The sequence below is a fragment of the Chroicocephalus ridibundus genome, chromosome 10, assembly GCF_963924245.1.
Source record: "Chroicocephalus ridibundus chromosome 10, bChrRid1.1, whole genome shotgun sequence".
Lineage (NCBI taxonomy): Eukaryota > Metazoa > Chordata > Aves > Charadriiformes > Laridae > Chroicocephalus > Chroicocephalus ridibundus.
Window position 1 is genome coordinate 8,324,552 of NC_086293.1, and position 27,859 is coordinate 8,352,410.

Sequence of the window (27,859 nt, forward strand, 5' to 3'; positions counted from 1 at the left end):
AGCAAAAGCACATGGAGTAGGGTGAAGGACTGGTCCAAAGCTTGACATCCAAAATACCCCCTTACAAGCCAGAACCTTAAGTTTCTCCTTGGTAAAGTGTGAAAGTTCATCAAATGAAAAGCTCTCCCTCCACCAAAATCTATTTTTAGCTCAATGCATAGCTCTGTCTAGGGAATAGTGCTTTTTAAAGCTTGCATGCAATTACTTAATTTAGGTTAAGCTTCAAATTCCCAGTTTGCTGCTGTTCTATTATTTGCAGCTTGTTTAGCAATGTAAACAGTTTGGTTTATTTATGGGGTAAATGACATGGTTTAATTTCAGCCAATTCTTGGAAATGTATGCTTTTTGCTTAGTCCAAATTTCTGTTGAAAACATTTGGCCAAATCGTGAGATTGTTAGCTGTTTGACTCAATTTTTTCTCACACCCCTGCTGATGTGAGTGGGAGGTTCCCTTGAGCAAAAACTGAGGATAGGTTTGTCCCAAGTAAGGTGTGAATGAGGACTTCACCACTTAAAGATGACCCGAGTGGCTCGTTCTCTCCTGCAATATTCATAAGCCCTTTATCACCATCTTGACCAAGTTTCTCCCAACTACGACTGACTCTTGGCCTCGGGGCACCCCAGGGAGGCAGGGGAATCCCACCCCTTTCTGAGAGTGACGGAAGCTGTGCACTAGAGGCAGTAACTTGTCCATGATGATGTAGAGAGTCTGTAGCAAAACTGGGAACAGAACAGAGCTCCTTAGAGCCAGGTCAGTGCCTTACGTCCTAATAAGGTGCATGACAGTAATTCTCTGTGGAGGCTTCTTCTATGCTGTCATTTTGATACTGGAAAACCACAATGACATCTTGCAGCAGGAAAAAAATGTATTCTTTTCTGTTTCCCCGCTCGATGTCTGCTTGATTTCTTTCGCAAATCTAGTGATGTGACTTCTGCAGACAACCCAGGAGACAGCACAGTCCTCCTGTGTGTGTGAATGCGAAGCAGAGTGATATCTGGTGGTTTCAGATGTGCGTTTCTCTTTGGCTCATAGTCACAACCTTCAAGATGCCCGAGGACTTTGGAAGTGTCCTGGATAAGCAAGTGATTGGACCAACCACTGAGAAACTCATCAAGTCAGATTTCCCAGTACAATCATTTAAGCCCAAAGTGCAAATTGCCTTCCAAGGGCTTCCAGGGCAATGCTCTCAGAAGATGGAGATAGAGAAGTAAGTAACCAGAAAGTGTCTAGACATCATTATGGAGTGGACACAGCAGATTAGGGTGTGGATTTTTGCTTTCAAGACATGACATGTCAAAAATTTGTAGGAAAATACTATCCTGTAAGGCAGCAGTCTCCAAAGTGGGGTGTGCACAAGGGAGTGCACAAGACAATTCGATGGGGTGAAAGCTGGGTTTTTTAATAGTGTTTATTTCATCTTTTGCTCATCCTTTTTTAATTTCTATTTTTGTGTATGCTCTGTAATGTGCATAATATATTAGAACAGTAATACATGTATATAATTTATAAATTGGACTAGGTGATCGTTATACGTCCCTTTCAATGGAACTGTTCTATTCTGCAGATGTATGCGGGGTGTGGTCAAAAATTTTTTTACTGATGGGGGTGTGTGATCAAAAAGCGGAGTTGTAGGCATGGGAGCCCATGCATCTAGAAAGGTGCATTAAGTGGTTATTTCCCCATCTGATTCAAAACAGGAGAAGACGGCGTTATCTCACCTTTGATATTGCTCAGCTCTTAGCCAACAAGGGGATAGACTCCAATCAGCTGATGCCAAGGCACCACGATCTTGACAATATGCCAACTATTGAGGAGAAGAAAGATCCTGTCTTTCCCATCTACCTCCCGTTAAAGGTAAGAGAGCATGTTTGACACTTGTGATCTATCTCATTGCTTATACCACGGGATGTTTCTGAGAATTGGAGGGCATTTAGCCATCATTGATACAACAAGCAATAAAAGAAGGAAATGCTTCAGAGCAGGTTTGGGCCCTGAAGGATCTCTACAAGATGCTGAGCATCTTCTGCAGGGTGCCCACAACTTTCAACAGAATTAATAGTGCTTGGGGGTGCTCCTCACTGTCATTTGTATGTCTGAAGAAAAAGGGTTGTCTCATGTTTCCTTCTGGGTGCAGTAGTCAGCAGTATTATTGTGTGAGACACCTCCAGACGGTGATCTCTGCTCCTTAGGAGAGAGATAGAGGTACAGGTATTGCTGTTTGGGAGAAGACTGGTGAGCACAGCATTTGCATCTGGACTGTTTTCCCTTTTTATAGCCCATTTAGGAACTGTATGTTGATTTTCCTCTCGTGAAATTTTGTATCAGGTATTTTCTTCTCTCTGAAGTAAGACTTCATTTCACTCATGTCCTGGCTTTCTAGATATTTGACAATGACGAGTATGACTGTCGAACTCCAGAAGAGTGGATCTCGCTAGGACTGGAGCCAGGATCTCATGATAGAAAGCCAGTGCCTGGAAAAGCACTTTTACCTACAGATGATGTACTAGGACACGGTAAAGCTTGAATGAATGAGGCAATGCTAACAATTACAGGCCCGTTCAGCAGAAGGGAGCGTGTAGATTCTGATGAATGCAGCTCTGAATAGCAGAAAAGCAATAACTCATTCTCACCAGGCTCAGGCAGACAGACCAAGAGACCAGGGATATCAATGGCTGTCAGTGCTGCCCTGGATTGACTGTTTCCACGTTTTTAGAAGAAGCTTCTGCCTTTTTCCCTCCTGTTTTTGTGCCTGAAAGTCAGTACAGTCAAAATTTCGCTTTACTGATATGTAGGTATCATCATGAAGTTAGTTTGAACACAGTATATTTTGCCTGGATTTCACTGCGAGTGCAGGATCAGAAGTCAAGTTCCGACTGCAGTGAAAATCCAAGTAGTAAATCTGGGGCAAATTAAGTGATGTGGATGAGCCTTTCCAATGAGAAGGCATCACTAGGTATAGCTGTACTGGTGTCCAGTTGTGGCTGCAGCTCATATCAACACATCTGTACTAGCCTTAAAGCATGGGAACTGGCATGTATATTGACTGCTCAATATATATAGGGGCAACCTCCAGAGGCTTGGCTGTCTGCAAAACCTAAGCATAAAACCTAATCTGTGAGGATCCTCGGGTAGCCAGCACGTCATGGCTGAGTTCTGCTTGCAGCTGGCTTGGGGCACACTGCACCTCATCACTCTCCAGGCTGAATGGACTGTTCTGCACAGAAGTAGTCAGACCCTCTAGGCCCTAGGGGAGATGAGACCACTGGCATCTGTATAGTGCCAGCACTGCTGCAAATTCCTGTAGCTCAGACCCATCGTTAACAGCATCCATTCTCAACTTCATTATAATGCTGTCCTGAACTGTATCTATATTGATATCGATATAGATATATATCTGTTTGGTTAGCACCTCCTGAACATTGAAGAGTTGGATGCCCTGGGAATGACCCAGAGAAATAATAGACTGGGGGAGAAGGCACAGGGTTTTACACCCACTCCCAATTAGCAGAATGAGGACTCATGTGGAGGGTGACACAGGGCTAGAGCTGCACATGGGAAAGGAGAATGGGATCCCCACAGGACCCATGTGGGTAATGAGGGGTCCTGGATCAAGGGGTGAAGGAAATGGGAGGCAGAGGGGTCCTCAGGTACAGGCTGAAAGAGGATGTAGGGGCATACGGGACCCAAATATGAGACTATGGATGCAAAGAGTGAGTGGGAGTACCTGAAGCAGGAGGTAAGAGGATGGCCCACGGGGAACCCACGGAGGTAAGAGGAGGAAAATGGAGGCGTCTGGTGTGTGCAAACAGTTGGAAATGCTAAGCTGTAGTTCATTATTTAGTTGATCATAGCAGAAATTTTGTGAGATTGAGAGAAATTCAAACTATTAAATGGATTTAACTATCGCGTCACCACACTGATTAGGAAAGTCCATTTGCTGTAGCCTCCAGGAGGATGGACTAACCCTGTTTTAATCCTTGATTCTCTCAGAGGACCCCAAAAGCCAGAAGTTAATCTACAAGTGGCTTGATGTTGGTGTTCTGGATTATGACAAGGAGACAGAGCTCTACTTGGTCCATAAAACAGATAAGAATGGGCTGGTGAGGGATGAAGAAGGGAGACCCATCCTCAATGGAGGAATAACTCCAGAAGGTGTGTTTTGAGTAAGGCCTTTTGGGACCTGGAATATACTCTGAGACCCAGTCCATTACCCACTCTGGTCCTAGATAGAGCGGGGAAGGACATCAAGGAGTCATTTAATTCCTCGCCCTTGTTATCACTTTTGACACATGTCTGTTTAACCTCTCTGGAAAAACCTCCAGGGGAGAGAACTCTATACCTTGACTTGACAACCTATTTGAGGCCTTCCCTTTAGAGATAGCTTTCTTTTTTCTCTGTCTCTCATCTTTCCTGCCTTCAAGAAAAGTTAAATGATGGTCTTTCTGGGACAATGCCATTTTGAGGGGGAATGTGGACAGATTAAGATGAAGTACTCCCCCTCTTGAAAGAGTTTGGAGATGCTCCTAATTCCATGCTCCGTGTCTCTTGCTGTCCTCAGCTTTGGTCCCTCATTTTGATCTCCAGTAAGCCAGCCCAATTATATTGTCCATCAAAAAAGCTGCTGTAAGCATTGCAAGCTGTTCTGAGTTTTGTTTTCCCTGTAGGCTCTTGTAAGTTTTATTTTCATTTCCCAGGAAGAGCGCCATTGTTGTCATGCCAGTACTGGGTGCCACGAGTTTGCCTACTGTTTCTGGCCGAAGATCCCCAGGTGTTTGCACAGCGAGTAGCTTTTGCCAACAGCTTGCGTAAGAAGACGCAGGCGCTGCTACTCTATCACCTGTATGTGGACTGCATGCCCACAGATGGACTAAATAGCATCAGTGAGAAGAGCCTGCAGAAAATGAAGCTGTTGGCTATGCATACTCCCAAACTGAAGAAAGAGGAGAGGTAAAGCATCAATTACATGTTTGGGTCTCAGCCTTCAGTCCATTAACATTGTAGGAATTCAGAGGGCTACAAAGCCAGTGGCAATGGAGGCAGATCTTGAGCATCCAACTCCTAGACTGTGGATCTCACGTGCCTTCCAGCCTGTGTACATGTACACCACTCTCTTGCCCAGAGTGTCATCAGAGGTAGGTAGGACAAGAGCCCCAGGGATACGTGTACAGGATGGGTGATCTGTCAGCGTTCCCAGATGAAGTAGATGTACTTCATATGCAGATCCACTGAGCCATGCTTACACATGCACTTGAATGGCCTTCAAAAGCAAGACGTTTAGACAGAAGTGGCATGGTTGACCTTGCTGTCTCCCTGTGCTTTCAGGGAACAGATCAGTCATTCCTGAATTGATCTGCAGACCACCAGCTGTCTCCAGAGTTGGATGTTGTCTGCTGGTGACTCTTTTACCTATTAAGAGCTGCTAAAACAAATCAAAAGAAGATCTGCACAGGGTGAAGCAAACAGAAGAGGAGATCAGCTGGATATAATCGAGTGTCTCTTTGAGATGCAGTTCATATCAGGAAGATGCTTTAAGAGTCCCTGGGCTGATGAATCATGAGCCATTGGTGGTGTCACTGGGAATCAGCCATGACTGATTGCCCTGCTCACAGACAAGAAGGTGTGAAGGGCTGCATGGTCTGCCAGCCTAAACTAGAGAGTAGTGAGTAATTAGTCTCTGTTTGTGAGCAGAAATACAGGGATAAAGAAAAGTACTCTGCCTGCTTGAGGGGAAAGATGATGCTTTCCTAGGGCAAATAGAAAAGGGTTTCAGCACTTATACACATGTTTTGGCTGAGGAGTCTGATTTTAAGGTGTGCTCAGCTCTTGTCAGTTGGGACGACAGCTCAGGTAGCTCAACTTTTCCAGAACTACCATCTAGCTTCTTCAGTTTGTGGGGGTTTTTCTGTCGCTTCTGTAGCGGTTCTCCCCCTGCACGCCCCCACTGGAGATTTTGCTTTGATCTGAAAAGACACTTGGGAAGGCTGCAGTCCTAGTCCCAGGTCCCCACTTGCCTCTGTCGTTAAATGTCCAGTTGAGAGCTTTGCTGGCTGCTTCACTGTCTGCACAGCGCTCCTGATGCGTTCAGTAGTAGGTGAGCTTCTGGGTTAGCAAATCCAGGAGGCAGGGAGTAAAAGGTGGGTTTTGCAGTAAAGCTACAGACATAATGCTGCTTGAACACTGTGGATTGTCATTGTTTCCATGTCTTGTAACAGGGTGTTAGACTATATGTGCTGCCTGGAGAAAGAAGTGAGATTAGACTATGAACACACCATGAACAGGCTCAGCTTTGACAGAGTCATCACTTCCAAACCTCAGATGTTTTCTTATGTCACTCTGCCAGACAAAGAGGAGAAGAAAGTACCAGAGAAAGGTATGGGACACAGTGAAGCACTTTAAATTGGTTATAGGACCTCTTGTCTTTGGTAGGATTCATGCTCTGTTGTACAAACTCTCAGGTTCATGTTAATGATTAGGGCTCATAAGGGGCAGGAGCAGGAGATCGTATGAGACTTTTGAGTTTATCTGCTCTTTTTTATGGTATATTTGCATGTTCATGTTACGTCAGTATTACATATCACCATCCATCAGCTAAGCAGCAGCAACTCTGCAAGTGTTCCCTTAATGGCACCAAATGCATGGCAGTGTAATTAGCTTAACTGCCTTCCATTTGCCACTGTGCTGGGGCTGGTCACCTTCCACTTGCTGTGCTCAGCTGTGGCGTACCTCAGGTGCGAAAGAGGGCTCAGGCTCTTTTACTGTTATGAACTGGAGGAAAACGACCACGGTAAAAAGGGGTGGAGGGGTGTATGTGTGTATTTTGTGGACTTAGATCTTCTGTTGGAATGCCTTGAAGTGGTTCACAAGTGGTTGCTCACAGATGAGATGTCTCAGTTGTGCCTTGAAGCTTCAGTGGGAAGATTCGTCAAGTCCCATGTTCTTTCTCATGGGAATTTCGTGAGCCAAAGCCTCAGGAAGGTCAGGCACCAAGACAGTCCCTCACCCTGTAATGGGAGGCTGCAGAAAGTCTGCTGCGAAACAGAGACTCTCATCCAGCCATCTACTGAAACTGCTACATGGTACACCCTGTGCATCAGAGGAGAGTCCTTTTCACAAGCACTGTCCCAAAGAGAGCTGTACTCTTCCTCTAAAACAGAGGTTGTAATGGCTGTTGCAGGCAATAACATGTTCTTTTTTTTTCGTGCCAGGGCTCATCTGTATCCCAGACTATCCGTTTGATGAGCGACAAGCATATTTCAACTCTGTCTCACTCCTGACCAGGCCAGAAGTCATCCTTCTCCTTACACAGGTGCAAGATGAGTGCAACAAGGCAGCCGCCATGTCTCTGTTTAATTCAACTTTAGCCAACCATGTCTGCTTGGAGGAGTTTGAACAGATCCAGACCCAGACCTTCACTCAGGTGAGTGGAGGAAGCATGGGGGGCCAAGACATGGAGCAGCCAGCAGGGCTCTCTGCGTGTATTAGACAGATGCAGCAGCTGAAGATCTATTCCTTGGAAATGGATGAGCTTTCAAAGGAGACATTGTGGGTGTGACAGGGAGGAATGTGCATGTGCATGTCAAATTTATTGGGATGTGGGGAGAATGGGCTGAAAGACCCATAGTCCCCTAGTTAGCATCAGCCAATGCTGACCGTGCTCTTAGTCATGTGTTGAACAAGTGGCCACATAGGGCTACAGCCCCTCTTTTCTCCTCCTGGTCTCCATGCAGATTAACAATCCTGGTTGGCATTCAAAAGTTTCCAATTTTTTTGCTTTTATTTCCTCATCCCTCCAGCTGCAAGGCACAAGAGCTTTGATTCCTCCTGAAGCGCTCATGGGGGTAATGCTTTTCTATGCTCTATGTTCTTTATGTACTTAATTAAATTACTCTGCTTGCAATGCCAGCAGACAGACTAGGACAAAAATTTGCAACTCTGTGGTAACTCTCGCCAGAAGATCTTCTTGCCCTCTAAGTGAGGGCAGCACATTGCACCCTGGAATGTGGCCACATGGGGTAGCTTGCAGAGGGTTACACAGTAAATCAGTGGCAGAGGGCATGTGCTGGTCCTTCCCGGTCCCATGCTGCTTCAGCTAGGCAGTGCTGTCATCCACTCAGTGACTGAGGTTGTTTTATTACGCACAAACAGCAGCTGCCTGTGGAGCAAAAGTGACACTTGGTGGTATTTTAATAAATTAAAACACTGCAGACTGCCGCTGCCCTTGGCTTCTTCCCCTCTTTCTTCTCACTTGTCAAGAGAAGATAACATTCTGTCCTTTACTCGCTCATCGTACTGTCGACACAACTTTATGAGGGACCCTGACACAGGCAGCTCCAGGGATAGTGCTCTATAGAAAAGAGAACAAAAAGGAAACACTGTGTATAAAAAGAAAGAATAGAGCGCTCCTGCTTTTTAATACCAGGCTTTCTTTTTGTAGGTGTTTTCTCAGTGAAGGAGATGTATGGCCAGGTTCAGATGCCACGTGTGTGTGTGCATGGATTTGAGAGGTACTGTTTAGCTGCCGCAGCTCTGAGAGAACAGTTGCCTTTCACAGCAGAGAGAGGTCCAGCAGGCCCAGCTAACAGCTAACCTCGCCGTACTGCCTTCCTATCAGCCCTTGGAGGACTACACAGTTTGCTTTTTCTTTTTGCCCTAGGTTCAAATGTTTCTCAAGGATACTTGGATCCATACTCTAAAGACTGCAGTAAAGAGCAACCTGAGACATGCAGGCAAAGACTGGTACAACCTGGAACAGAGCCGCTGGGATGTCTACCAGATGTCCAAACTGCATAAGCTGATGACGCGCATCAAATTCATGCTCCAGGACTCTCTGCGGTATCTGGTCCAGAACTCACTGATCAGCTTCACCCAGCTTTTGCTGGATGCTTGCCATGGTATCCTGAATTGCTCACAGGACATGGAATGGGGAGATGACCTCATCAATAGTCCCTACAGGTAAGGAAGGGAGAGGGGAAAAAAGGGTGGAAAGAGCAGATAAGTGTAGTGCCATTGCCTATCTAACTGCTTTTTGCAAGCAAGCTTTGCACTGCAACTTTAGGCTGGGCTGTTTCCCCAGTTCTCCACCTGCCACGTTTGCTTGAGTATGGAAGAATGACACTGAGCTGGCTGCTCTGTTAGTACAGATTTCGAGTTGCTGTTAGTGATATGAGGCAGCCCATCAGAAACAAGGTCTGCTACTTTGACGTGCTGTTCTAAAGATTAGCTACTTCCAGCATTCTCAGGGGAGCAAATAATTATTACTAGCTTTTTTTTCTGGAGGCCAGGAAGAAGAATATCAGGAGGCAAGGCTGGTTAAATTCCATTCTTGGATTAAGCCTCAGGAGTAGGATCTGGCCTGGGATCTCTAAAGAATACAAAATTCAGGTTGTCACAGTGCCTAGAATTTTCTTCCATTGTGTATTGATTTAAGGATTTGTCCTTCATGGTATTCAAAAAGGAAGGTTTAGAAATTGAAAACAGGAAAAGAATAAAAAAAAAAAATGCCACTCACATGAGGCCTTTTACCTTGAAATCAGTGGAAGTCTTAACACTGATTTCAGCTGATCCTGAGCCATGCTGGTAACGTGCAAGATTGGGAGATGTTGAATATAACTTCTGGAAAATGCATTTTAAGAGTATATTGGAGATGCTGAATGCCTGGTTTGAAGAGCATCTACAATTTTTCCGTAAAGCAGCTCCAGTTCTCAACATCGGGTTACGATTTTTGGGGATCCTGATGTGTCATGATTCACACTTCCTTCGCCTTTGATAGACAAGAGTTCTCAATGTCTTTATGTCGTTAGTGGTAAATTCAGAACTCAGTGTTTCATATCTTCATCTGTATGGGACAGTCCTCCTCTCCTCTGCTTTCCTTTCCTGTCCAGTAGGCATTTTAGTATCAGCACCAGAGCAATATAATTGTGTGCCATTGTCTCAAAAAGCATCCCCGTTCTTCCTTGTCTCTTCCCACTGCAGGCCTCAAAGGAGTCCACTCTTTGTAACAGACCTTGTGCTAGACAGCAGTGGCGTTCACTTCAGCCCCCCTGTGGAGAGCTTTGAGAAGTCCCTCATTTCTCTGTTCGAGGAGGGAATCCTGGTGACTCATACTGTCCCACAGCTGGAGAAGGTGAACTCTTCTGTATCAACAGCGATAAAGCTGTGCAAGTCTCCTCAGTGCATTGCTCTTGGCATAGAGCCTGTACTGAGCGGGAGAGTTGCAGAAACAGGTAGTTGGGAATCCAGTTAAATTAATTTAGGCACAGCACTGTGCTGATACAGTTCTACTCTGACAGGATTTCTTCAAGCGCCCCAACGCTGTAGCTATTTCACATGGTTGCTATCTCTGCTTTGGTGCTGCATGTTCTGTGGAGACGTCCTAAGAAGCCTGGTTGCCTTAAATGCATGGCAGCTGGTAACAGCAGACTCATAAAGGAAGTGGCACCTTTTCCAGTGCTGTCACTCTGTTGCAGATCTCTTCTAAATATGCATCCTTCCGCCTGTTACTGTCAAAGACCTCTCTCCCTAGATCCTCCTTCTCTGGCGGGGGGGTGGGGCGACGTAAAATTGATAAAACAGTTCCTGACACAATGTAGAAGGATGGACTCCATGACTTCCCAAAGATTCCACTAGTGATTGTCTCACCCCTCTCCTGAGGAGGCATGGTTAGCTCTGCTAGTCCTGAAAGACCTCTCTCCTTCCTCTTCCAGTATGTTTTGGAAAACATACTTATCACAGACACGCTCTTGCTGGACTCAGTGGGCTTGCACGAGCCAGAAGTGGAAGAACTACGTGAGGCTATGCAGTCTGCCATTCAAAAGGCACTGATCCCTCTCCAAGCCTACGCCAAGAGATATGAGAAGTTCTTAGAGCTAAATAACAATGACATCCAGTACTTCCTAAGGTAAGTGGCTTCTGACAAAGCCACCTCTAACCCAAATGGCAAGCCTTTGCCGAAGGTGTTGTGTGGATGTGCGTGAGAATGCAGGACCTGTTCTGAGACCATGAATGTGTGTGTCGTGCCCCAGTTGTGAGACCAGGCATCCATCAGAGGCAGCCTTCAGCCATGGGCAATGGTCCATGCTTTTAGAGGACATTGGTGGTGGCAGTGAGAATTTCTTCCTGCCTCTGACAGCAGTCACATTCCTGTCGTGTTTGTAAGTGTAATTGGAGATATTAATGGCCCTAAAAATGACTCATCCTGTTTGAAAATCCAGTTAGCATACTTGACTCTGACCTCCTTCAAATAGCATCTGTTCAGGCTGATAACATTCTGTAGAAAGTAATGTTTTCTTTTGTTTCAGATGCATTGTTTTCACTGCCAAAACTCTTTGCACCTATGCTGTCCTTTAGCCTCTGTTACTTTAATGCTCTTCTTTTTAGGCTTCACATTTTCTCCAACCAGTGGGACTGAAGCCCTTTTTCTCTTTTGTTACTCCAGCTTAACCAATTTACAAATCCCATCTGACAAATTCCTGTCTCTTCCCAGAATGCACTGAAGTGCCTGCCCTCCCCCAAGGTGCCACTTGATCTTGCACTGTTTATACCAGTGCTTTCATTTTGTCTCTCCCTCTCCTCTTGCCTTATTACCTCTTTCATCTCTTTCTTCTACTCCTTTTCTGCAGCTGAAATATTTTGTGCTCTTATTCCACTCCACACCTATTGTGCTCTAAAACCTGTTGTAGATTTGAGTCTCTCCCTTCCATTGCTCCCCAGTAATGTTCCTCAGCTACGTAACAGTTACATGTCTTCTTGTATACACATCTTCTGAAACGGGGGGCCTGTCTACAGCGCTTCGTGGGTGTAGCTGCAGTGCAGGTAGGCACAGGCAGCCTGGCTTCCTCTGCTTGGTGTTGGTAACCGTAGCAGTGAAGACACTGAAGCAGAGCCTTCAATGCAGGTTGGTCACCCAAATAGATTAACTTTAGATGGGATGTCTTTGCTACTGTAGCTTCCCATGCTTAGTTAAAGCTAGCACACATGTACTTGACTGTGATACAAACACTCCTTGCTTCCTATGTAGGCGTATCTTTGGTTGTAAGATCTAGAAAGCCTCTCAGTCTGTGCTTGTGAAAAGTTGTATACGTTTAAATAGATGCATGTTTTAAAAACAGTAAACATACTCATTATTAATTTCATGTCTTGATTCTTTGGGAAGACACGTCTGGACATCCTACAAACAGCTTGGATGTTCAAATGATCTTAAGGTCTACATTATCTTTTTTTCTTGGTGTTTTTATTTACAGAGATTACAAAGAGCAATGTCCACCTGCCCAGGAGGTGATGAGTATAGTAAACATGCACTTGTCTGAAAAGGAGAACCTGGAGAACACTGTACCTAGTTCTATTGTCATTGGTCCCTTCCATGTCAGCGTAGAAGTTGTTAAGCAAAATCTGTCTGAAAAATACAAAGCGCTTGCCACTTCCATGTTGGACATACTGGCTGAAAACCTCCATTTGCAGGTGGAGGATGTAAGTTACCTGGTTCAACAGATTATCTGTCAGTGTCTTCTGTAGTCCTTCTGCTTTTGAAGTTGCTGTGTTTGTGAAATGACCAAAAGACAGCAATTGAAGCCACGTTAATGAGGACCTTTTAAAGATTGCATTGGAGTGATTAGTTTAAAAACTGAGTAGAAGGGAGATAGGCAGACTCAACCAAATCAAGTATTAAATATACTTAATAAATTATGTGCCTGAAAGCTATGTCTCTTGAGATGAAAGTCTTCAAGACCTTACCATCTTATAAAAATCTGTTGGTGGATGGAAAAGATCTGCTTACTAGACAAGTGGAAGGTCCTTCTGCTTGCTCTGAGGATAACTGGAATATAGACAATTGCATCTGCCAGAGAGTTGTCTAAATCTGTTACTGTCATCATTTCAACCACATACCTGTAGTTCCTCTTCCTCTTTTTTTGGCAGTCTCATTCCATTTGAGCTCAAATGAGATGGATGGAGAAAGACTGTGGAAAGAAAAAGATGGAACAGGACTGTGTACTCATCACTTTAGACCACCTTCAGAATAGGAAGTGGGTGGATCACGGCAGGTTTTCCAGTTTGCACGTTAGCAATTAATGACTTTTTGATGGTCTTCCCTCTGCTGTGTCCCCCTGCAGATCTGTGATGCATATAAAGCTGTCAGCTGCAAAATGCATCAGAAACCAAACAGTATTGAGGAGCTGGCTGAGCTGCGGGAGTGGATGAAGGGAGTCCCTGAGCAGCTGGCTGTGCAGGAGGTAGGATGTGCTCCCCTATGGACAGGGAGCACCAAGGGAAGTGAGGAGGAAGTGTGTCGATGCCATGTGTGGTGTCTCAGAAGCAGAACTCCAATTTTTTTTGCCTGGATATCTATGTATGCAAGGCCATAAGATTCTTGGCTTTCTATTTTTGTAATTCCTAAGATTTTTAAATATACATATCATGAATTTAAATATCTATGCAAAACAAAATGGCAGTTAAGAATCTTGCTGAAGGACTTATGTATGCTTTTTGCTACCTTCATGATCCATTCCGTATTTGTGTACTGAATACCTGTCTTCTAAAAATGAATGTTGTTTTCAAGAAAATATTTCTGCTATCAAATGCTCGTATTGCTGTTAATGTATTTCTTCTAATAGTACATTCTAGTGCTGAGTTATTTCAAAGTTATTTGAAGTGTAGGTTGTCTTCCAGTGAACAAATGGGGAACAAAGGCATCAAGCTGTAAACTGACTTGTCCGTGCCAAGGAAAGAGCTTGGAGGATAACCCAAAACACTCAATTTCTGTCCGGCACTTGATCCGCTAGGTCACACTTCTTTTCATTCATATAGAACAGAGGGTGATGATGGCGTGATCATTCGCAGAACAAGGGGTTGTAAATCCATTCCCACTGTTCACGCAGCAGAGGAGCAGCCTACATCACATTTGGCTTGTATGACTAACACCCTTCAAAGGCACCTCATGAAAATGAGGTATACACCAGGGAGTTGGAATCAGTGTGGTCTGAAGGTGTCTATTTTTTATCTCTTTCTCTCACCCTGTGCAGGAGCTGATTCGTGAAGTCACAGAAGATTACAAGGTCATGGAGGAATTCCTTTACAATCTTACCGAAGAAGATTTCAATGACATGTGAGCACAAGGCATTTCTCCCACTGTCAAAGTGTGACACTTTGCAGCAATTACCACTCTCAGTGCTTCGTGGGCTATGTGTCTATCAGGGGCTCCAGCAGAACTTTTAAGTACCTCTCAGGCTATATGAGCACTGAATTCTTGAGATGAAGCTTATAGAGAAGAGTGGGTTCGTGCTGCCTTCTAGCCTGGGGCAAGGCAAACTGGTAGCTATTAACCTGCTTAACTTATTAAAGCTCTTTTCTCTTGGTTTTTTGGAGACATTTGCAAGGTCTCTAAGTACCCAGTTTAGTCTGTGTCTGAAACTGAATGAACACTTCCAAGGTAGGAACACTACCAGGGTTTGCTTAGGACTAGGAAGGAACATGAACGCTGTATTATTGTTACTGCATTTCTTTTCTATGCAGTCTCCTCTTGATTTTATCCTTGGCTATGTTATTCACACTGGGGCCTGACTATGCCCCCGTAGCAGAGTCAGCTCACAAACACAGCTATGCACAGCTTCTAAAGTCAGCTCAGCCCTGTAAGCACCTCTCATATGACTTGGTCCAGTGTGTCTGCAACCTGAGTGAGTCTCTGCAGAGAGGTTCCTGAAACTAGAAACATGCGATGCACAGTGCAAAAACCCACAGAAGCTCAGCTCTAGGACAGCTTAGCACAGATGCAGCTGTGTGGTCACTGGGCAAACCTGGCACATGCAGAACTTGTAGGACTTTGCTCCATCCCCAGGCACTGGGAGGGGTGTCACCTCAAGCATGACGCTGCAACGCTTGCATCTGGTGTTGCACACAAGCTAACAAGTCCAGATGGAGTAGTGGGTGGGCTACGGCTGAGCAAGAACCAAGAAACCCGCCTTGGCATGAGCAGCCACTTTGTGCAGCCTTTCCTATATCTGCAGTGCGTTCCCCAGGGCGCTCTCAGAAGCCTCACTATCCAGGGCTTCGCTGTATCTGGGTTACCCAGGCCCCACACTGCCCTGCTTAACAGGAGACTGGCTTTTTCAGTAGCCCTGAAAAGCCACAAGCCAAGACTCTGACCCCATTTTTTTCAGTTCCTTGTGAATACATTGAAAGACAGACATTCCCTCTGGATGCCAACTGTTATTTTGCTGTCTCCTAGCTTTTCAGCAACATACTGGATTTGTTCCTTTTAAAAAGGCCCTCCACTTCTCCCCAGCCCTCTCCATTTGAATAGCCTAGTCACAAGAACTGCATATCAACAAGAAAAGCTGAAAAAAAATGTTTTGTTGAAACCACATGTGTTTCTGTTGTTGTAAAGCTTCCTTGTTTGGTGGGAGTTGGCTTTCTCATTCTGTTATTTTCAGCATTTCAAACATATGCTCAAAAAGCTTCATTCTCTCTTCTTTTCTTTTTTTTCTTTTTTTTTTTATTTTTTCTTGTCTGTTTGTTATATCATGTGAGTGCAGGTGGACTGCAAGTTACTGGCCACTGAAAATAACTATGCAAGCTGAGTCCATTCGGCTCCAGCACCTGGAGGATGAAGACAAATTTCGCAAAATCCAGCTCATGGATCAGAATGGCTTTCAAGACAAACTGGAAGAGATGGAGGTATTAAGCCACTAACAATAAACTGTCCAGAGAAGGGGGCCTTGAAGCTCTTGTGCTCAGCCAGGTAGAAAAATTTCAGATGAGATTTTAGTCAGATGAGGTTTTAGCTCAAAGTATTCTTGGGCCAAAAATTGTCAACAATCTGTGCCCTCATTTTTTTTTATTGGAAGTTGGACTTAAGAGTTTCATTTTCGTGTGAAAGACAATACTCTGCAGAAATACTGATTTTTCACTGGGAAGGTGTTCATCAAGATACGATATTCCGATTCTTGGTGCTTGGGCAACACCAAGGGGTGCTCAGGCACCTTCATTTTCTTTCTTGTGTGCTCAGTTCCCTGCGCAGCATCTCCTATGATGCGCTGCCATCAAGGGAGAAAACACAGCATTCAGTCAGGGAACTCATCTCGTGTGAAAGACCCTGAAACAATAGCAGAGTTTTGGGGCTGAGATATCTCTGGTTTCTGCTGAAATAGTTTGAATTTTATTTTTTACCAGAAGCTCTTAAATACAGAAAAAAAATGCCATCTTGGAAAGACAGTAATCAGTGACCTACATTATCTTGGAAATAGCCTCCCAAAATGGTAGTACCCTAACACTGGGTTAAAAAATGAACCAAAAAAAACGCAAACAAACAAACAAACAAAACAGAACCACCAAAATAAACCAGAAATGTTATCCTCTGATAAGTTCTGGACATGTGTTGTTAAACAATTCTTGGAAACAAACTGAATGACCTAGTAGAGCTGTCATTTTCATTTTACTGATTCTGTAACTAATGACAGTATAAATTCAGTAACAAGAAATTTGGGTGCAGACTCCCTCCTTCTACTCCTCAGGGATTAACTATTGTCACAAAGATGAAAAGCAGGTGGTCATCACACTTGCACTTTCTAACACCTGGCGGGTGGTTATTGCTTCTCCTCACCACTTCCACTGTGGTCTAAACAGAAGTGGAATTGGACTGGGGGTGTGTGTGAGATGGTGAGCATAAAAATCTTGCCTTTGAATGCAACAAAGAGCACGCTAGGAAGCTGAGGTCTCCAGAGATTGGTTTCAGAGCCACACCTCATGCCTGCCTTTTCTCTTCCAGCTGACTGTATGTGGATTTTCTGTCCAGGTAGACGTTAACCAAGCTCACGAGTTGGCTGACAAAGCAAGGGAAGTCAGGAAGCAGCTGAAGGAGCTTCAGAATTTGGCAATTCTCTACAACAACAGGGAAAGAATCTTTGGGATGAAAGTTACTAATGTAAGTGTCAGGTCCTGTACCTACAGGACCCTAGTCTTTGTTGGGACTTCTAGGTGGTGCTAGAGCGAATAATGAGACACAGTTCCTCAGGAAGGAATCCTTCGTGCTCTTTTCGTTTATCTGATGAACTGCTCTGTGGTCCTGTAGAGCGCCCACACTGCTCTGTCACTCCACTGTGCCGCAGAAGAGTGGATCCTAGGTGAATGCGGAAGGCTGTTCATGGGGCTTGATATTGCCACTTCTTTGAGAGACTCGGGGTGCCCACACTCAGATCTCAGTGATGTTAATGAGGAGGAATTTGATGGGGAAGGTCTTGAAGCAGCAGTTCAGATGCATCGATTTCTGTAAGGCTGTTAGTGCAGTTATATAGATGTGAATGAGAGTGGTTGCACAGCGGTGTGCAGACAGCTGGCTGGGCTGGGAGCGGAGCATGTTCTCCTGAGGCAACAGTTTATATAGTTGCAAACATTCATTTTGCCTGTAGCTGTTCAGCTGCCAATGAATCATTGTCATCCACGTCTAGCCTAGTCTGGCTGCAGAGTAGAAGTGGAGTTCACGTGATCCTTTCCTGTCTCTCAGTCTATGGTTACTTCACTGTAAGGAGACAAGTTTTGCTATGATGTCCAGTGTGTGCTTGCACTGATTGCCTGTGGACTGCCCATCAAAATCTCCTCGTTCTGCAGCCAGAGCATTTGTAGAGGCAAGTGGAGAGAGTGCTTTCCATGCCAGATACACGGTGCGGACACAGCTCCACTGCATGCATTTTGGCCTGAATGTGTGAAGCCCAGCTCTGCCAGTTGTTCTCCCTTGGAATCTGTATTGTGGTCCCAGAAGATAGCCTGACACGTCCTCTTGAAGTACATGTTTTCTGATTGCTTGCTTGTGATTCAAAAAAGAATTGTGCCTTTTTTGGCCTTTTGATATGCAAACTGTTGCATAGAAGAGAATACGCTTGTTGCTTATGCGTGTTTTTTCTCTCTTTCCAAAGTACAGTAAGCTATCCAGGATGGTTAAGGACTTCCAGCCATACTGTGATCTCTGGACTACGGTGTCAGATTGGATGCAGTGGTATGAGAGCTGGATGAATGATCCTCTCATGGAAATTCAGGCTGAGCAACTAGAAAAGAATGTCAATGACTCTTTTAAGACAATGCAGAGATGCGTGAAGCAGTTCAAGGATTCACCAGGTAGATAAGCAGTCTGGGGAAAGGAAGTTGGTGCATATCAGCATTTTGATGTGAGACATGTCACAGAGTGCTCTGAACAGAGATTGTCAGGATGTCACATGGATGTGTTGTGTGTATTAGACCCAGCTGAGAAAATGCTAGCAAAGTTATTTTCTTTTTTTCTGGAACTATGATGATTCACATCTAGATGCTAGTTTGCTGCTTGAAGTACCAGTTCGGCGTGGAAACAAGCAGGCTACAAATCCCTTGTATACCTAATTCCCAAGACAGTACTAAGATAAAAGCCAACCTCTTATATTGCAGTTAGGATTTACTCATTTATACAAAGTAAAATAATCCAGACTAGTCATAGAGAATTACTACATAGCCCAGTGGCTAGACATGCGGGTTTAAGCCCTTACACAAGTCAGGCGGTAAAGAAAATTGAATCTGGATCTTCCAGGTGCTGTTTTCTTGGCTGATCTTATTTTCTCTATTGGCCAATGAATTTAATGGAAAGCCAGAAGAGATCTTGATTTGTTATGAAAAAAAAATGAAATTGCAATATCTGAACATTTTCTGTGGAATGTAATAACAGTTTTCCCTCCTGCCTGAATGTGTGTGAAGTTTAGATGATCGCATCCAGCCCTTGCAATTCACATGAAGGTCTTTTAATCATAGCTCCTAGTAAAGCTGGAATTGAGACTTCAGTCGTAACTTAACTTCCCATTCCATGATTCTCAGAGATGCATTGGTCATTCTTGAGAGCTAATTCTAAAATCTCCTGCCAGATGGCTTAGATTGAAATATATTTTGCAGTGGGAGATTTTTGATTCATCCTTTTTAACTTGAACTCGCACTTAAACAATGCCATGAATCAGCCCCAATGGAGGAGGTGATGAGTGGATGCGTGAGTAACTATGAATCATTATGGTAAACAGAAATACTAAGAATACCTGCTCATATTCATTGCAATATTCACTGGCACCTGGTAAAATATATCCGTCGTCTTTGAGCCTGCCTTGTCTTTGCATACCACCCAGCAGGGAGTGTGAGGTGGTCACATTCTCGCTGTGAGAGCGACCACACAGGGTGCAATAAAAGGAGACACACGCTGTAGCCAGATTTTGGAAACGAAGAAGTCCCACGTTCTTTGCCTGTCTATTCCTTTACTCACAATAGCACAAGCTGAAAAAAGACAGGATGTGGACAGTGGAGAGCCGTGGGCTTCCAGGATGTCCCCAGAGAGCAAAGCCCTTTCCTTGATTTTGTCCTTCCTATGAGGCAAAAGTACTTTTGACTCTAGTGTGGCCCTAGGCCGTCAGGGCCTCTCCTGCATGCCTTCCATTCCCATAGCTGGCTGTGATCCTGGCCTGCTTCTAGCTCTTATGTATAGTGTCCATCTTCTATTTAGGATGGCCTGAGCTGGGGTGTGAGATAACTCACAATCCAATCTTATTAAGGAAGTGAAGATCTTGGAACAATGAATGGATCTTCTAAAATATCTGTTGGCAGATGGGGCTTCATCGTGCTTCAGTCCGTATTGAGGAATTAAATTTATTTGTTTCTCGTCTTCTGGTGAGCTGTAGGCTAAGGCAGTCTTCTGCTTAGCATAGGCTTGCCTGTAACAGACTTTTGGCTAATAGGCAGCTCTGCTTCTGAGAATGGGCTTGAATTCTTGCTTAGTAGCATCATAGAGAGAGTCTTCGTGTCATTACTTCAACCTGCATTTTCCAGTGCTCTCTCCTGCTGCTTACCTATCCCATACCATGTGTCTACAAGCACATCAGGCTTTAGATGACTTCTAGGAAGTTCCGTAAGGCGGCAACTTCCTCACGCGCTGTTGTTGCTGATGTTCTTCTGTTTTTCTCCCTGAAAGCCTGCCAGGATGTGGCAATGGAGTTTCGAGGCAAGATTGAAGACTTCAGACTATACGTCCCCTTAATTCAAGGGCTGCACAATCCTGGTATGAGAAACCGGCACTGGGAGATGCTATCGGAAGATATTCACATCAATATCAAGTTAGAACCCAATCTGTCAGTTGGTCGCTGCTTGGACATGAACCTGCTGGACCATATCGAGAGCATTACTAAAGTAGCTGAGATAGCTGGCAAGGAATACGCCATTGAGAACGTAAGGAGAGAGACTCGCTGTGTCTTTGGTTGCTTCTCAAGTATCTTTCTGTTGAGCAGGCAGTCGTTGCCTTGGGTGATGTTCCTGTTGTCCCAGAGTGTTAGACACATTCTGCAGCACAAGTAAAAAGGCTGCTGCCCTTAGAGAGCGGAGCAATGGCCACGCAACTGAGTTCGCACACTAGAAGAAGTCATTTCACCTGGTGTAGAATTTACAGTTGTAGCATAACAGCGCTGCCTGATGGTTATGCTGATCCACTGGTTGGGTCTCACACCTCGCTGTGGCATTAGTAACTGTTTAAGTTAAAATAAATAGATTGGCTGCATTCTGCCATTCAAACAGTATGTCAGGGAGATTAGCCGTGACCGGAAATGGAGGTGGCAAATCCTTTACCACAGTAAACATACAGAGAAGACTTGCTGGCTCTGGAGATTTATAGGTTAGATAGTGTTTTCAGCTTCGGTTCACCAGTTTGGATTTGACCTAAGATGATCTTGACTGAAAGTCATTACCTTCTGGGAGCTTTTGTTCTCTGAAATCTTACGCGAGTTCCCAATGGATAGCTATGCCTTTCACAAAGCCATTGTTAACAATAATCATTAATAGGCACTTTGCTGGCAGCCTCTGTGCATCTAGTCGCGTAAATGGGCCTGGAGATGAAATTGCCCCTTTTTCCCTTCACGGTGTTCCTTTCAGGACAGCATTGAGGTGCTGAGTCTCTGGGCAATGCAGAGGAACTGTGCTGTTGCCGAGTGTCTCGTGCATTAAGTACACGGCTGCACTTGCCAGTGCAATCCAAGAGAAAAAAATCTGTCACTTGCTAGAGAGGGGTGTTAAGAGAGTTGTGGAAGCTGGCATAACCATTGCACAGGTCGTGTCTGAAAATTAAATTGCTTGTCCCTCTGTTCCAGGCTCTCAACAAGATGGAGAGTGACTGGAACTCTGTTTTATTTACCGTGATGCTTTACAAAGACACAGATACCTTTATTCTGAAAAACACCGATGAAGTTTCTCAGCTCCTAGATGAACACATTGTCATGATTCAGAGCATGTCCTTCTCACCGTTTAAGAAACCCTTTGAGGAAAGGATGAACACATGGGAAAATAAGCTGAAGATGACACAGGTATTGGTTTCTTACCTGCACACATGGGATGAAGTCAGGCAGCTGGGCTGGGCTGCCATGCTTGAACATGGACACTGTGCATTTGCAGCTAGGAAACTGGGAGGGCAACTATCAAGAGAATATCAGTCTTTAGAGAGGAAGAGGGCCTGTCAAAGCCTCTGACTCTAGTAAAAGAGGGGATAAGCTCAAAGCCTTATTCTGCAAGCAGCAATGATGAAATTCCAGCTCTTTTGCTGCCTATTGCAACACTTCTTGGTGGGGCCAGGATTCTCCCATCATTGTGAATAGTCCTATTGGTGTCTCTATTCATATTACACTAAGTGAACTTTACAGATTCTTACAGGCCCTGTGAAATCGTTGCTAATCATTCACATCTCCGTGTAGGAAAGCACGTGGAAGACTGCTGTTTAAAGCAGGACCTGGCAGACTGTGCCAGCACTTCTTCATCAGACCAGAGCCTGCATGCTTAGCACCCAGCAGGACTCAGCCAGTAAAATAGCATTTTGCTGCAGGAGAAAAATTCCAATACAAGTACCTAGCTGGAGAACTCCATCTAAATGCTGGTGTTTGATGCATGGCAGCATTGTTACCTGTTACTCATGACTGCCTTATTCTGTTTATTGGTGCTTACTGTCTGGGTGTGCTTGGCCCACGGGCTGTCAGAGTGCCAGCCTTGTCTTATGAGGATACAGAAATGCTAATCTAAGCCCTAAGGCAGTAGGTGACATGGGGAAATTTAGTTATTTACTGTGTGGTTTTGGCTGTGATGTTGTCCATGTTTTCACCCTGTCTTTCTTTTGATTGCATTCATTCCTGTCACTAAAGGCCCATGAATCCACTTCTGGGAAGTGGCTTATCAGAGTTAGCTGATGGACTATGGCAAACACCATTGTCTGTATTACTGGAAAACCCCACCTCTTGCTAGGTCGAGTGGCTGCGTGTGCTCAGGGGGCGGTAGATAGCACTGTGTGACTAAGGCGGTCTGAAAGGGAGTCAAACACTTGAGCTGCTTTGCAATGTTGCGCCCGTTGCCCATACCTTCCAATCCCCCGCGCCTGAAAATGGAAGAGGAGGATGTTCTTCCAACCTAATTCTCTTGCTCCTTTGAATGTCTGACAAACCAGGCTTCCTGTCTGGTGTCTAACTTAAATGTTTAGCTTTTCATTCATTCTCTTAATTCAGAGTGTTGTTTGAAGATCTTTCCATGGATTATTCAGGCAGCGCTGCGGCTGAGGTACATCAAGCAGGAGAGAGGATATGACAGAATTGTGGGGTCTGGCATATTTTATTTGTCATTCTTCTTCCCCAGAAGAGCTCTTTTCACAAAATAAAATCCCCATCTTACTGTGTGCAGACATTGTGCTATCTTCTCTAATACACAGAAACACTAGCCACAGAAATTTGTTCTAGTACCACAAAGTCCCTTTGAGCTTTAGTATTGGGTTACACATATTTCTAAACTACCCCCATTAAACTAGCGGGTGTTGATTATGATGTTTGCTGACAGCAGTTAGCAAAGGGGATTGCTAGGAAATTGTTAATTGTTTGATGCTGCAGGTAGATTTACCTGATGCTGCAGGTAGATTTTAGAATTGTGGAAGGTTTAAGTGCAGCATCACCTCCTTCTTTTTTTTTTATTTCTTTTTTTCTTTCTTTAAAACCCATTTTGGTGCACAGTTTGAATGGTTTTGTTGTACAGGTTCATAGCATGGTGTCCTGATATGTTCTTCTTGCTCCCCACTAGGATGTCCTAGAAGAATGGCTGAACTGCCAGCGCTCTTGGCTCTACTTGGAGCCCATCTTTAGGTCAGAGGACATCAAAAGACAGCTCCCATTGGAAAGCCAGCGCTACCAGGCCATGGATGGGGATTGGAGGAATATCATGAAGAATGCTAATGAAAATCCTGAGGTGTGTACCTTGATGAAAGCTGGGGTAGGTATCCCAAACTCTTTGGAGCCGTGCTCACATAAGAATGACCTTTGAGTCATTGTTTTTGTAACAGTGTGGGCATGAGCGGTGCTGTATAAACCATACAACCTTGCCCAGGGCAATGTGCATGGTTTCTTCTCTTGGAACTTGGCCTTTCATTCTGATGTCCAACCAGACAGAGTCATTCCCTGCGATGCCTTGCACCAAGCTGTCCACCCCACCAGATACTTTCTCCTCGGCACACAGACTCCCTATCCCCTACAGTTCTTGTAATCAGCCCTGCTATAATCCTAATCCATAAAATAACTCCTTCAGTTCCTTCTCAAGAGTGACTTTTTAAACTGTTTGGAGCCATTGTTTTTGCCTGTTTCTGTGTCTTGGTAGCAGTGCTCTGTGTTCCTCTTTTCTCCAGTCCAGGACTCCATTGCCAATTGTATTCCATATTACAACTATTGGTATTTAGGGGAACCCAGAAATGTGTTTGTCACATCCGTAAGTGCTGTTTCCCCTCCTTAGCCACAAAGCTCACACCTCTCCAGATCCCTGTGAAAAGTACTCCTGTGAATGAGTCACTTAAATCCTATCAGTAACATCACTGGGCAACCCAATTATCTCCACTGCCTTATCTCCCACATGCTCAGAATACTGATGCTTCCTCTGTTCTCCGTTCTGTTTATAGGTGATTTCTTTGTGCCCTGATCCTACGCTATTAGAGAACCTGCAGAAATGTAACAAACTACTCGAACTTGTGCAGAAAGGGCTGAGCGAATATCTAGAGACGAAGAGAGGAGCTTTTCCCAGGTAACCCCAAATTTCAGCAGGCTGGATCACACTCCCTGGTTCAGGAAATATGAAAGGAAAGGCTCACTCCAGTGAGCTCTGCCAAGAAAGCGCAAAACAATCTAAGCTTAGGATATTGTCATGAGACTGCAAACAGAAGCAAGGCTGCGCCTTTCAATGCTGCCATCTGATGGGGAGAAAACAGGCAAACACAAATGTGAGTTAAGGGCAGCCTGGTAGCATCGCTGTGTATCTGTGCCTCGTGATTTGTCTAGAAAGGGTGGGGTAAAATGAAAACCTCCATGTAACTCCCTCCCTTATTCCTGAAGGAATACTTCTGTTCTTTGGTACTCATTTAAACCCACTTTGCATGGGAATAACTGACTTCTGCAGATGAAGAAGTCTTTCTGTACGGAAAGGTAGGTGGCCGGAGTGTGGCTGCTGCTCTGCTGCACGAATACAAAGAGATCAGTGAGCAGTCAGAAACAGTGTCTCTAGAAACAGGCTTGTTCCTCATCTTGCCATGATTTAGCCCCTGATACTACAGTAGAGAGCCTCCCCTCATGCCTGGCTCTGTCTTTCTAGGTTCTACTTCCTTTCAGACGACGAGCTGCTGGAAATACTCTCTCAGACAAAAGACCCCACTGCTGTACAACCTCACCTCCGCAAATGCTTTGAGAACATTGCACAGGTAGGCAAAGCAAGCACCCTAGTGGCTTGGCCCACTTTTGGGAAGCTGGTGTCATGGGAACTTGGAGGCCTGCTGAGAGCTGGAGGAGCGTTCACGTTCTGCTGTGTGGAAATGTGTCTCCTGGGAACCTGTAACTGTATGTAGGCATGCAACATGCTGCCTGCCCTGGAGTGGGATTCAAGCAACCTCACTTTAGACGTTTCAAAGCCACATGTCAGCCTTTGAACTGGGCACCCTTAATTGCTTTTTAGACAATGAGGGGAAAATAGACGTCTGCAAAGGGCAACTTAGAGAAATTGACTTGGGTACCCATCTTAGGAGGAGGTGTCCCTGCTCCCTCTGGAGGTGTCTGTCCATCCCACCGTGGAGGCCAAGAGAAATAGCTCAGATTCACAGGCACCCGGTTAGGATGGAATCCCACTTGTGCTGACAGCCTCAGGAGGCACAAGGAGTGAACAAGCCTGAACTGAATTAAGTTTCTGCCTTCGTCCCTACTTAGGAGCTGGGGTTAACCCAGCTATTTTTCCTCTTTATTATTCCTAATAGACTTCAGACTCCATGGCTAGCCACAGCTTGCACCACCACAATACTCCGACACCAAAACCAATCTCCTAGTCATTAGCTTGGGAAAATAGAAAGGAAATTGAACTGGAAATCTGGTGCAAAGCCATTGGAATAAATACAGGAACTTTCAGTGATATGCTGGGGCACTGGAGAAGCTGTTAAAATTTTACTCTTAAACCGGACACTCTGACCTCAAGGGAAATGATTTGAATCTACAGAATTGAACAGGAATCAAGGGTTTGAATCCTGGACAGGCAATGAGAAATGTTCATTCTACCTATAATTTGATTTGCTTCAAGTTAAACCAGTGATGTGAATCTCTTGTTTTCATACAATCATCCTCCATTTTTTGAAGAGGTCGTTTTACACATCTGTCACACACTTTATTATCACTATTGACAACCAAGTTTGGTACCAGATTTATAATGAGCATACACCACTGCAGCCTGGCTCTCCCCTAGCGGCAGGAAGGCAGGGATAGAAAGGAAATCCTCCATGCACATCTTCTATTGCACTTCTTCCATTAGCTGCTGTTCCAGGAGGACCTACAGATCACGCACATGTACTCTGCTGAAGGAGAAGAAGTGAAGCTGTTTCTTCCCATCTATCCCACTGACAATGTGGAGGACTGGCTGCTGGAAGTGGAGAATTCCATGAAGGCCACTGTACGCGACAACATAGAAAGATCAATTGGTGTTTATCCAGAGGTAAGAGTTTTATCACAGACCGGCAGGTCTCTGGTGTCTTAGTTTCAGGCTTGCCATAGAGGTCACCAGTGATGGGGTTGATGAATTTGTGATATTCTACTAGTTTTAAAATACAACCTTTAATCCAACTGTGCATGTGTGTATCAAGTGCAGAATGCGCAGTTGAGCAAGTAGCTAATGGTCCAGAAGAATGCAAACCTGCACACTCACTTAACGGGCACAGGACACTTCCCAATATCATGGAACAACCCTGTGTGAATCCATTTCTGTTCCTTTCTCCGTATTCCTCTTTATAAGGATCCTACCCTTTTTCGTCGTCTTCAGCTCCCAAGTCTCACACAGTACGCTGGCAAAGGCAACCGAGGCAGTGTGAAGTATTGGTTGCAGTCAATGCATCAAGGGATCCATCTTGGCTCTGGTTTCTGTGTAAGAGCTATGCTGGTAGAAAATTTAAATTTTTATTTGTTTTGGGTCTAGGGAGGGAGAAAGGCTGAAAAAAGAAAAGGCCTCAGATATTTCTGTTACTGTTTTCTACTCTGTCTGAAAATTTGAAACTAAGAAGGTTATAACGGACCAGGGGAGGGGAAACATTCTTTTGGGTCTCTCAGATTCCTGTTCTTCACCTGCTGCTGGCCACTTGTAACAGGTTACTAACCTGCAGGTGGCTTAGTGGAGAGAAGGTACCTGCTGTGCCCAGTGCCCAGAGAGTCTGTGCCTGAAGAAGATTTCTTCACAGCGACTGGAGGAAATAAAGGAAAGTCTCTTCAACAAGAACTTGGTTCTTATTTGTTAATTGTGCATCTCAGAGCAGGGAGACGTAGAAATAAATTTAGAAATAAAATTGTCTTATCACATTTCTTTTTCCTTTTTTAAGACTCCACGTACTACATGGGTCTTGGAATGGCCTGGCCAGGTGGTCATTGCCGGCTGCCAGATTTTCTGGACAAAGGAAGTGTCTGAAGCTCTGGAAGCTGGAGATTTGTCCAGCAGGCTTTTCCCACAGCTGTGTACTCAGGTATGAAGATTAATGTAAGGGTGCGGTTTTGCCAGATGGAGACTTTTCAATCACCAGACCGTAGATAACTCATAAATATAGCCAGGACAATACTGTAGGAGAAACAGAGACGCAGTCCTGCATAGCACAGCTCAAAACCAGGTAGAAAAACAGGTTTTTATCATCTTAATCATTAGGATATTTGTCATCATAAACCTCAAATAATGTACAGGACTGATAATATGATCATTACCTGAAGACAGAAAGAAGGTGAAAGATACCTTCTCTAGGGTCACCCAAGAAATCAAAGGTGAGGGAGAACCGAGTGATGGACAGTAGAAATCAAAGTGAAACTGCATCCTTCATGTGCGTTCCATGCATCTAATCACACTTAATACCTGGGAGATATAGTGTCCTCAACTCTGGGCCTCACGGTGGCTTGAACTCTTTCTTTTCCCCTGAATGTGTTAATGGTGTAAAAGTCAGCTCTGAGCCAGCCCTGAGCAGTGTTTGTTTGCTTTCTGAGCAGTCATTCGGATCTCTGACAAGCGAAGAGGCAGAAGTTGCCTGGACGCAGCCTGTTATCTGGACTTAGCATGCCATAAGTTTGACTGTATTGTGTTAGTACAGCCTGGGTCTTTGGGATATGGATTGCATCAAAGTACTTTCTTTTCCTTACCCAGCTGGGCAGTTTGGTTGCCCTGGTCCGTGGAAAATTGTCTAAGACGCAGCGAGCAGTGTTGTCAGCTCTTATTGTGATTGAGGTCCACGCCAAGGATGTTGCAGCAAAGCTGATTGAGGAGAATGTGACAAGCATGAATGATTTCGAGTGGATCTCCCAGCTCAGGTAGAGAGCA

The 27,859-nt window shown here is 44.7% G+C and overlaps 1 protein-coding gene across 1 annotated transcript in view; it reads left to right on the top strand.

Moving 5' to 3' along the window:
* DNAH1 (dynein axonemal heavy chain 1) overlaps positions 1-27,859 on the top strand; it is an 83,460-nt gene that overhangs the window by 12,686 nt on the left and 42,915 nt on the right. Inside the window, exons 7-30 of the mRNA XM_063348172.1 lie at positions 1,034-1,208; positions 1,699-1,855; positions 2,382-2,514; positions 3,992-4,153; positions 4,696-4,948; positions 6,214-6,371; positions 7,207-7,418; positions 8,655-8,953; positions 9,974-10,124; positions 10,705-10,898; positions 12,241-12,466; positions 13,108-13,227; positions 14,017-14,099; positions 15,526-15,667; positions 16,758-16,913; positions 17,902-18,100; positions 19,959-20,212; positions 21,124-21,336; positions 23,081-23,245; positions 23,946-24,067; positions 24,632-24,737; positions 25,829-26,008; positions 26,883-27,023; positions 27,686-27,849. Of these exons, the coding sequence (XP_063204242.1) occupies positions 1,034-1,208; positions 1,699-1,855; positions 2,382-2,514; positions 3,992-4,153; positions 4,696-4,948; positions 6,214-6,371; positions 7,207-7,418; positions 8,655-8,953; positions 9,974-10,124; positions 10,705-10,898; positions 12,241-12,466; positions 13,108-13,227; positions 14,017-14,099; positions 15,526-15,667; positions 16,758-16,913; positions 17,902-18,100; positions 19,959-20,212; positions 21,124-21,336; positions 23,081-23,245; positions 23,946-24,067; positions 24,632-24,737; positions 25,829-26,008; positions 26,883-27,023; positions 27,686-27,849 (4,165 nt within the window). The remainder of the gene's footprint in view (positions 1-1,033; positions 1,209-1,698; positions 1,856-2,381; positions 2,515-3,991; positions 4,154-4,695; positions 4,949-6,213; positions 6,372-7,206; positions 7,419-8,654; positions 8,954-9,973; positions 10,125-10,704; positions 10,899-12,240; positions 12,467-13,107; positions 13,228-14,016; positions 14,100-15,525; positions 15,668-16,757; positions 16,914-17,901; positions 18,101-19,958; positions 20,213-21,123; positions 21,337-23,080; positions 23,246-23,945; positions 24,068-24,631; positions 24,738-25,828; positions 26,009-26,882; positions 27,024-27,685; positions 27,850-27,859) is intronic.